An 11,397-nucleotide genomic window follows, 5' to 3' on the forward strand; every position below is an offset into this window, starting at 1 on the left:
CTGTGGTAACACACTTCGTGAGTGATTTGGCCCAAGGTTCGTATCCTGGCTGGGAAGGATTGTCTAGTCGCCAATATCTTCATGAACTCCACAAATGGTCAAAAGTCTGGCAAATGCTTTTTAACATCAACAAATGCAAGACCATGCATGTGGGGCATAGCAACCCACGCAACAACTACCTCATTAATAACATTACATTACAGCAGATTGATGAAGAAAAGAACCTTGGAGTCAAAATCCCCCACTCGCTGAAAGTTGCACAACAGCAGCAGCAGCAGCAGCAGTCAAAAAAGCTAACCAAACTCTTGGAATAATCAGCTTACCCTTGACTTTAAGGAGAAGGTAGTGATTCAATTGTATATATCTCGAGTGCACCCCTATTTGGATTACTGTATCCAAGAATGGAGACCTCGTCTTTTTTTTTTTTTTTTTTTTTTTCTTTTTTCTTTTCTTTTTTCTTTTCTTTTCTTTTCTTTTTTCTTTTCTTTTTTCTTTTCTTTTCTTTTCTTTTCTTTTCTTTTTTTTCTTTTTTCTTTTTTCTTTTTTCTTTTCTTTTCTTTTCTTTTCTTTTTTCTTTTCTTTTTTCTTTTCTTTTTTCTTTTCTTTTTTCTTTTCTTTTTTCTTTTCTTTTTTTTTCTTTTCTTTTCTTTTCTTTTCTTTTCTTTTCTTGAGATACAGTATATACAAGAGTTGTTACATTCTTGTAGAGCCACTAGTACGCGTAGCGTTTCGGGCAGGTCCCTGGAAACGATCCCCGCCGCGAAGAATCGTTTTTACAACCAAGTACACATTTTACTGTACACATTTACTTTTAAAAATGTACACTTTTTTTTTTTGTGCATTGGCAGATATGCATTTAAACCCTAAACTACATGTTTGGGGGTTAAAGTACAGTAATCTAGTTCTTATTCTTTAAGAGGATAAGAATTATAATTTTTTATGCCTCTCTAATTTTTAAGTGATATTTCTTCTACTCTACTAATATTTATCAGTAAATTCATAGCTTTATGTTATAGGTTAATACAAGTTATTTTGTCTTTTATAGTTGGCATATACATAGAAGAGCATATACTTATTTGTTTTAATTTCTTTTTCTCAGAAATTAAAAATACCATCAGCTCAAGCCTTCAAGCTGTATGACTTCAAGTTTGATGACTTCAGTCTTGATGATGATGGAAGCTTAAAGGTAAACTTTGTATTGCACATACAGTTTAGTTTCATTTATTATGCACCTCATACCCATCCTGTGGGCAGTAGTGGAAAGGGTTACAGAGGCACCTAATGGGCTCAGGGACTGAACCCCACAATTCATTTAGCTAAACAAATTACAATCTTGATGAGCTAGTTACAAAATTCAGTATAAGTCGTCACATCAGAAATGGGTTCGAGATCGACCACAAGTACAGTTTCTGAATTAAGCAACTGACGTATGTGGAGAGCTAGTGTCACAATTGATACATTTGCACATACAATAAACTAATTTGTCAGTTTATACATCCACATCTCGGATGATACATCTGCAGTCAGTTTATATATCTGTTTCTTTCTCTATATATTTCCATAATATCTACATATATAGACATATTAATGACCACAAAATAATCTCGTTTCAAAGGTGCGTTAAAAACGATATGAATAATGTTCAATGTAACTTTAGAATTCTTTTTCAGTCCATATTATAGGCCTAACCAGAGAAAGTTCGATTAACAGTGCAGTATATCACAATACGACTAGTAATGTCTTGGTATGTTAATACTGAATCATTATTTGACTATACATTTATTTATTACTGTATCTTAAAATATTGTATTTCTGTACTGTAGTGAAAATAATTGAAGGAATGTCATACAACTCTCCAAATCATATAACTAGTACAAATTGTTCAAATATAACAATATAAAATATGTTCAAATATGTTCGAATATAACAAATTAAATGTAGAATAATAATAATGAAATAATAATATCTTGAATACTTTAAATTTGTTAAATTTGTATGGGAAGTAGTTCTGGCATCTTCAAAATGAGAAGTCATAAAAATGAGCTAGTAAACAATAACATAAATTCAACAACATGGATCTAGCCGCACTCACAGTGTGCACCAAGATATCATCACAACATACACTGCGTTGCCATTTGTTGGTTGTAAGACGATTACTTTTGGTAGTAGTCTATTCAAAACAGACTGCCTCTTCCCTACTGTAGCCGTTATGTCTGGAATGTTAAGTCATGCAAACTTTATTTCTCAAGTAGTGTTATAAGTTAATCCTCGTACCCAAAGTTACATGTAACAACATCTATCTTGAAAGACTAGAGTAAATGATTTATCATCACTGGTACATAAGGACCAATTTTTTATATTACAGTATATGACCAAATTTTCTACTTATAAGAACCATTAAATTCTTAAAACATGTTGAATTTTTCAGGCTTGTTTGAGAATGTTCTTAGACCTTGATTTGATTGGAAGGTTCCACATAGAGTATGAGGTTTTGTGCCGGTGGTTGTTAAGTGTCAAGAAGAACTACCGTAACGTGACCTATCACAATTGGCGGCATGCTTTCAACGTTGCCCAGATGATGTTTGCCATTATCACAGTAAGAACCTGAACTCTCTTTTTATTCAGACAATAAATATGCTGTTTTTTGTTTTCTTTACTTGTACTGTACTGCAGTTCTTCTTATTTCTGCACTACTAATGCTTGAAGTGATCAGGAATTAGCATGGGAGTTTCTATCCCTTTTATCACACCAAAGATATTTTAAACTTAAACCTAGCATTTTGCCACCAGAAAACAATTCAGCTACTGGAACCAGGTTCTCAAGCACTGCTGGTGTACAAGGTAGATGGAATAGAAAAACTTTGTTTAGAGTATTTCTTCCCTCTGGAAATCAAAAATGGATCATTTGTGAACAGTGTTAGTCACTTCCCATACTTTTAGTGTATACAATGTTCATTGCTGTAGTATGAATAAATCGGTATTAATGTGTGGATAATGAAGAAACTTTATATCATTCTTTTTTTTTGGGGGGCTTTAGTCTAAATAATAAAATTTTTGAGTTCCCTGGGTTCTTAACTAAGCCACAGCCAAGGTCCACAAAGAACACTTGCTCACATGCCATGTCTCTTTCCTGGTGAACATCAAATCTACCATTAAAGGAACATTCCCCTGCTCTCATTCTTTTAAGTTGTTTAGTGTGTTGATACATAAATGTCTCCAGGATGAGGTTTACGAATCTACCAGTCCAAATGTCCTTTGTTCTTGCTTTGTAGGCCTCCCAGTCTATGGATTTAAAGTTGAAGTCATCGCGTATTAACAGTCGTGATCTATCTTTATCCGCTCTTACTATAATATATTTCATGATTGTTATGAGACCCTCTCATTTGTTGGCCAGCTCCTCTTTTGTTCCTGTGTTGCATGCCGGTGGACTGAAGGTGTTTATGATTATCAGTTTATCATCTAGATTACAAATCTCCAGTGATATGTCAACTTCTTGAGGATTGGAAATCATTGTTTACCTTTAGGTGTTCTTTCACCAGCACAGCAACACCACCGCCTTTTTTAGTTTTCTGTCCCGTCGCCTTAATGAGTAGCCCACGAGAACATGACCTCATTTAAAATATCTTCTTGTGAGTTTTGTCTCAATTAATGCAACATGTCTGGTGTCTTCAGCTGCATTATATCATTTAGCTGCAATATTTTTTCTCTCCATCTATGTTAGTATATATAATTTCCAGGAACATGTTCCCCCCTACCCTTGTTTACTTCCCCTTTCCCTCTAGTGATTTTGTTGGTTTGCCTTTTTGTACCATTTCACTGGCTTGCCTACCCCTATTACCTTATAGAAAAACAAAAAAATTCTTCGTTCCTGCTCTTTTAGAGCAGGAACCTTTATCATCATGACATTTCTGCTTTAGCTGAGCCAAACTTTTGGAACATCATCAATTAGTTACTCATTTTCTCTGTGGTGTATGTGAGTTCTATTGTTGTATTCTAAGAAGCTCTTGAGCTTGGGATTGGTATTGCTCTTTCAGGTTTTAAAGATATAAAATATACTTGAGATTGTGTGTGTATACTGCCTTCATACTCGGCATGTTCCAAGGTTTAAATAAAGGTGTTGCATGCTATTTGGGATTAATTTATTTTTTATTTGTTTATATTCTGATTTGTGTCGAATAATTGTGTGCCTGAGGTAGGTTTGTGTTGTAGAGCCCTTGGCACTAGTACCATAAGTCACATAAGGATAGGAATCGTAGCTATATATTCCTAATTCTGTAGGAACAAGAAATTTTAAGATTAATTTGTTCCTAAAATTGAGAATTCAGTACAGTATAAGGAAAATAATATAAATTTACTCCTAAGTTGTCACATAAATAATTAAATAAATATATTGTACAGCAAATTACCATGTGCAAACAGGAACTTTGTGAGTAATAATTTGCTGGCAAGAGCTGTCCTAAGTCAAATAGGAAAAAACTCCGGCTAGTGAAACTTTATCCATAATACAATTTCTGTTCCTACATGCAGCTCAGTGAATAATAATAATGACTTTGTCAGTTAACTATCCAGTAAGTTTGTCAAGGTAGAAATACAAATTATGTCTCGGATAAATTATAACATTGGCAAAATATCTTTAATTTTGCATCAAGGTTTTTATATGGATAATGTGATGGATAACTGCTAGTGTTACTAAACATTAAAAAATTATTAGATTTTGTGTTGATATAGTATTTTATCTGGCACACAATTTTACATTACTGGAGTGTGCCACTCTTTCATCATGTTAAATTTGTCTTATGTTCTGAAACATTTTTGGCGTCAAATTTATTGCATTATTTCTAGTTTCTTTAACATTTACTTGCAATATTTCTGTTTTCTCCAAGAAAGGGTACTAGGTGTTGATGGTAATAAATTGTTATATTTTCAGACTACACAGTGGTGGAAGGTTTTGGGTGAATTGGAATGCTTGGCTCTTTTGGTGGCGTGTTTGTGTCATGATCTCGACCACCGAGGCACAAACAATTCCTTCCAGATCAAGTAAGCAACTTGAGGCAGGATTCAGTATTTTTGGGGATGTCCTCACAGTAACCCCCTATAGCTATTCACTGGTCTAGCTATGCCTTAGAAGATGCTCCAGGCCTCTTGAGGCCTGGTGCATCTTGGGTGCCAGATGCACCCAGGGCACACACTAGAAGGTGAAGGGATGACGACGTTTCGGTCTGTCCTGGACCATTCTCACAATCGACTTGAGAATGGTCCAGGACGGACCGAAACGTCGTCGTCCCTTCACATTCTAGTGTGTGGTCTGGTAAACATACTTCAGCCACATTATTGTGACTCGTCGTCTGCATGCACCCAGGGGGTCTAATACCCACAGCTATCCAGAGCCACTCAAAGCCACCCAAAGCTTCCTGGCATTACGCTAGTAATGAATAAATGATATATTTACTCGTTACAATGTTAGTGCTGAATGTAGAACATGGAAAAAACATATTTTTACTCTGAAAAAGTATCATTTCATAATGATATTGGACAAAAATAAGTTGCTGGTGATGCCAAAGCAAGTCGACCATCCAAGCGGCAATGTTGTGGAGCGACTTATCCAAGACACATTGTTGCCTAAAGAGTATTTGCTGGAATATCAGCCTCCTGTACCTACCTAACCTACCTACCCAAACATAAACTAACAAAACCTATCCTCTCCTGTCCAAACCTAAGTTAATATAACCTGTACGCAACAATATATCTTGGGTAAGTCGCTCCACAACATTGTCGCTTTGGTTTGGTCAACATTAAGAGATTCCACTTAAGAAGCATTTAGATTTAGTAATTATACTTTTCCAATCCTCTTTTGTTCTTTTATTATACTCTGTTTCTAGAAGTGTGAAAATTTTCTAAATACTTCTTTCTTAGGGCATCATCACCTCTGGCTCAGCTGTATACAACATCAACTATGGAACATCACCACTTTGATCAAAGTGTTATGATCCTCAACTCTGCAGGGAATCAGATCCTTAGCAACTGCACCCCTGATGAGTACTCGAGGGTGATCAGTGTCATGGAAGATGCAATCCTTGCTACCGACTTGGCAGTCTACTTCAGGTAATGTGATGTTTAATACTGTAATAACTTGAATAAAGTTGATATGGGAGTATACACCACATTATTTATGCTTCATCATTGACCATTATTATCTAATACAATTTATAATAACTGTAAGATAAATGAATAAACTTTGGTAATATTATTTAAAAAATAGAGCCACTTTCTGTGCATAACCTCGGTAGTTTCTTCGAGCTTACAGGTGAAAATTGAATAACCAGTTGAGCCACAGACATTAGAACTGTTATAGTTGTGCCTGAGGAGGGACCAGTGCCACAACCTCTGGCCCTACGGAGAAGTAGGACATACACGCTGAGGAGCTACTTAGGTGCTATACAGAAAATGTAATTTTATTACATTATTTCTGGGGCTCATTAGAAAATATGCAGTGTTAGGCATACTTTATATAATTTTTTTTCTAATTTGCATGGAGATCAAACAAGAATTGTATGTTTTCTGTGTTTAACTATTTACATTTTACTGGCAGGAAGCGCGGAGGATTCTTCTCTATGGTGAAGGGAAAACAATATGACTTCAAGAAGGAAGAGTGTAGAGTCCAGCTTCGTGGTATGATGATGACTATCTGTGATATTGCTGCTATTACTAAGCCGTGGGCAATCCAGAAACAGGTTTGCTCACATACTTTTTCACACAATTAAAAATATTTGCTGCAACTTTGCTCCTTGTTAAAATATAATTTCTGTAACAACACTTCAGACTTCTTTATTGAAGAATGCTGAAAGGCATCCTTCTGTGATTCATTATTTCTGTATGATTGAATCTTTGATGCTTTACTCTGCTTAAGAGCACAGGCATCTCTAATTTTGTGCAAGTTGCAATCCTGAAAATTGCCATGCAAATTTAATCTTTCCAGTGTTCAAATCATATACTGTATAATTTTACCTAACTGATTGCAGTGCGCATATCATATATGTTTGAGTATTTCACGGGATTTAAGTCCCGAGGCTACACGGGGTTCACACCGGCTTCCTCAGGGCTCCAGTAAACAGCTGCCATACAAAAAAAAACAAAAAATTGTGGGCATCATTCCTGGGTGTAAAGGCCTCTGTACTGAGTGAGCAACCGAGGCTGGCACATGCAGCATGAGCTAACAACACTGCTGTTCAGCTTGTGACCACAGCATCACTTAAAAATGACAAAATATATATGTAACTGCTATTATTTAGTGATTATAGAAGAGCCTGTGATAAAGAATGTACAATGTTCAGATATCAGTGAAAACAATGCTGTTAAAGATGTTCACAGTGCTAGGCAGACAGCCACAACACACTCTGCCATTATCTGGCCCATATTAGCATCTTGAAACTACTTTTCATGGTCCTTTACAAAATAAACTTGTGGAAAATTATTCATTTACAAGATTTAGTGACCAAGATTCTGATAACACCAGCATTATGCTGAGAATTAACGATGTGTGTGTAGTGTATTAGGAGGAGGAATCTTGCTGAGTGAGGTTTGGCCACATCATACCAGCTTAGTGGTTCATTATGGTGTACAAAAAAATGTAGATAGTTATATATAACATGTGTATATAGTGTAATAAGAGCAAAAACACTGATGAATCAAATATAATATACGTTTCACTAGATATAAGCAATAAGGAAAGCAGTAAATCTGAGGAAAACAAGAAAGCAATTGTTGTCACATTAAACACCCCAGACGTGTATTTTTTGGGTGTATTTGTAAGAACATTTCAAAATATTTGTATTATGAAATGTGTCGGCAAATGGGACTTGGGATATCTTCCTTGGTTGCTATACTCATCTGATTTTTCTTACGTTTTTCCAGGTTGCTGAGCTTGTAGCTGGAGAATTCTTTGAGCAGGGAGACATTGAAAAAGAAGAGCTAAAGATTACTCCAATTGTAAGTTTTGCTCATTCAAAAGTTGCTTTTAATTGTTGTAATGTTGTTCATGAAAAAATTAGGAGTATATTTAAAGAATAAATTTCTCCATTTTAGAATATTAGTTAAAACTATAGGTAAGTGCTCTTTGGTTACCAAAATATGTTGGTATCCAGCACCATTTGGGTCCAAAAATGGCACATAATAAAATATAAATATTTCTGGGGCCGGATGGTTGAGTGGACAGCAATTGGGATTTGTAGGCCTAAGGGTCTGGGTTCAATCCCCCGACGAGGGCGGAAACAAATGGGCAGAGTTTCTTTCACCCTGATGCTCTCTGTTCACCTAGCAGTAAATAGGTACCTGAGAGTTACAGCTGCTACAGGCTACTTCCTGGAGATGTGTGTGTACTCACCTAATTGTGCTTGCGGGGGTTGAGCTCTGGCTCTTTGGTCCCGGTTGAGCTCTGGCTCTTTGGACCCGCCTGTGTGTGTGTGTGTAAATTAGGATTAGGAAACTTGCCCGAAACACTATGCGTGCTAGTGGCTGTACAAGATTGTAAGAACTCTTGTATCTATAAATAAATAAAATTTAATAGGTGGAATACAGTCCTGAATGTTTTGATAAACTTGTACCTTAGGCAGACAGGGTTTTAATTATCCATTTAATTTATTTTAACTTTGCAAACCCAGTAAATGTTTGTACATTGCTGTAAATACATAGATTGTCTTGTGCAAGACTGTGATTCATACTCACATTGGTCTTTCCAGGATATGATGAATCGTGAGAAGAAAGATAAACTCCCACAGATGCAAGTTCTCTTCATAGACTCAATTTGCCTACCAGTGTATGAGGTAACCTGGACAGATTTTGTTGCCGTTATATATTGTCTCTAATTCAATTTTAAGGCAAATTAAATTTTAGAATTATCATCATTAAACCAACATCACATTATTATGTAATAATAATAGGAATGAGATGACTTGAACCAGTAATTGGGGTACTCCCACCCGCACACCATACCCCTGTACCACGATATGGTATAAGTTATACAACCTGAAATTCCACTGACTCCAGTTAGTCTGGAGGCTTCTACCGAATTAAGTCCAAGTTTTACATATAAGCCCCAAGCACTCTGGTGTAGGTATAGTAGTTCATCAACAGTATGATCCAGTTTCAGATATACAAAGAAATCACACTAACATGATATATAACGATGAGAAAATCAATTGGAGCCATGAGGTGACTTGAACCAACTAGTTCGTCATCTCACGGCTCTGATACGATACAATTATTGTTGGAATATAACTATTATTACGATAATTATCATAATAATGTTTATTTAAAAGTAAAAATATTTGGGATATCACATTGTGTACATAAGTACTGTAGTACTGTATTGCAATTTTAGATATAAATTTACTGATCAAACGGACAATAATAATAATAATCGCTATAACCCTCCCCCTCTTCTGCTTCCCACTCTCATGGAGTGGTGAGTATCCGACCTAGAGAGAATTGTCCATCATGTTCCTTTTGTAGAGTGGTGGTGTTGTAGGCCTCGTCCTGGGGACAGACACACGTGCATCAATATCACTGTCTGTATCACTTTCATCTGAGCCCTGAGCATAAACTTATCCATGTCAGAATCATCATCATCACTTTCCTCTCTTGCTGGAAACAATTCATCCTGAATTTCATCATCGGTCAGCGGTTACTAGCAGCAAGCGACAGGGTGACATTGTGAGGCAGTGGAGCATGCATCAGCCTTGATAGCTTGATATGAGACCTTTCCTCCAATGCAGGATTTTTCAATTTGGCAGCTGTATAAGATTGTTCTTGGAGAGTGTCTGGTTGCCCCCTTAAATGCATGGGACTTTTAAACCTTACGCAGTACTCTTAATCATCCTTGTTTGACTTGCACAATGTAGACAAATATGGCCCGATCATCCCTGTTTGATGATTGTGGAGTGAGAAGGTTAAAATTAAATAAATTAAAAGGTAAAAATGTTAGTAGTACTGTTGTTCATGTGTGAACTTCAGAAATGGGTTGTACTGTATAGCAGGAAAACGGGCTAAAATTGGAGGTTGTTTGTAAGATCAGATATTCATCAGTTGGATATTTATATGTCAAGGATCCCCTGGTATCCATGGTGAAATCCTATCTGGCTTTACCATCTTAGCCTTGTTCAGCTTCAGAAGGTGCCTTTGTATCTTTGGTTATCTAAAAATCCTCTAATACAGCTTGGTTTAACATCACATTCAATTCTGGAACTTTCCCCGACTCTTTTTATGAAGTTCGGCAATCTCCTATGAAGTTTCTGACACTTGTCTTCTCAGTGAATGCATCTGTAGCAGCTATATCAAACATAGCTGCTAATGGAGCCGGTCGGCCGAGCGAACAGCACACTGGACTTGTGGTCCTGGGTTCGATCCCAGGCGCTGGTGAGAAACAATGGGCAGAGTTTCTTTCACCCTATGCCCCTGTTACCTAGCAGTAAAATAGGTACCTGGGTGTTAGTCAGCTGTCACGGGCTGCTTCCTGGGGGTGGAGGCCTGGTAGAGGACCGGGCCGCGGGGACACTAAAAAAAAGCCCCGAAATCATCTCAAGATAACATACCTGCCATTACATCTGTAGGGTGTCAAATATGTTAGCTTAGTGGACAGTTTTTTCCCGGTTTTGTCCGATTAGAATGGAGTGGGAGCTGAACGAGACTTCCTTTCATTGGATATGAAATCTCCTCGGGTGATACTTTGGATTCCTGTTTCCATGTTGCTTGACTTCTTGGCTTTAAATATCCCATTTTTCACTAGTCACTGCTGTAGTGAAAAATGTACCCCTTCTACTATCTCTTGTTACTTATTCAGAGAATAAATTTAAGTGTTACTGTGTGATTTGCTCACCTTTCTGTCTGGCTGGCATCATACTCTAGGAAATGAATGTTATTTTCCCCCACTTAAGTAGATGGAACAAGTGAGGTGGTGGTGGATGGCAAAACTGTCAGTACTGTATGAGCTCAATTATCCGGACTATGTGAGAAGGACCCCCATCTGGATAAGCCAGACATCTAGATAAGCAGAATTCTTACAGGTCTAGTAAAAAAATAACCATACTGTATTCACAACTTTTTGTACCCCAACATAATTTGAACTTCAACACGCACTATAAATCAGAAATATAATTTAAAAGAAAAACTAAAGATTACCTTGTTGTAGTTTGTCTTCGCATTTGATAACGTAGATCTTGAAATGTGTAATTGTTGAAAATTTACGTAACCTATTCTTTGGTTATCCAGATTTCTGTCTGGATATGGAGAAGTTTTGCCAGAAAATTATCCGGACTTGATTTAAGCTCTATGCCTGTCTGTGGTATCTGGCCAAACCGCTGGTTATCCGGTTTACTATCCAGACATTGCGAAGTTTTGCTTGAAA

General features: G+C 36.7%; 1 protein-coding gene across 9 annotated transcripts in view; it reads left to right on the top strand.

Moving 5' to 3' along the window:
* The window catches only part of Pde11 (Phosphodiesterase 11), a 238,428-nt gene that overhangs the window by 219,036 nt on the left and 7,995 nt on the right, over window positions 1–11,397 (top strand). For all 9 annotated transcript variants that reach the window (XM_045756729.2, XM_069304823.1, XM_069304824.1 and 6 more), the window contains 7 exons: window positions 1,100–1,186; window positions 2,429–2,596; window positions 4,927–5,036; window positions 5,913–6,101; window positions 6,589–6,730; window positions 7,911–7,985; window positions 8,735–8,818. In XM_045756729.2, the coding sequence (XP_045612685.1) occupies window positions 1,100–1,186; window positions 2,429–2,596; window positions 4,927–5,036; window positions 5,913–6,101; window positions 6,589–6,730; window positions 7,911–7,985; window positions 8,735–8,818 (855 nt within the window). The remainder of the gene's footprint in view (window positions 1–1,099; window positions 1,187–2,428; window positions 2,597–4,926; window positions 5,037–5,912; window positions 6,102–6,588; window positions 6,731–7,910; window positions 7,986–8,734; window positions 8,819–11,397) is intronic.

The sequence above is a fragment of the Procambarus clarkii genome, chromosome 53, assembly GCF_040958095.1.
Source record: "Procambarus clarkii isolate CNS0578487 chromosome 53, FALCON_Pclarkii_2.0, whole genome shotgun sequence".
NCBI classification, from domain to species: domain Eukaryota; kingdom Metazoa; phylum Arthropoda; class Malacostraca; order Decapoda; family Cambaridae; genus Procambarus; species Procambarus clarkii.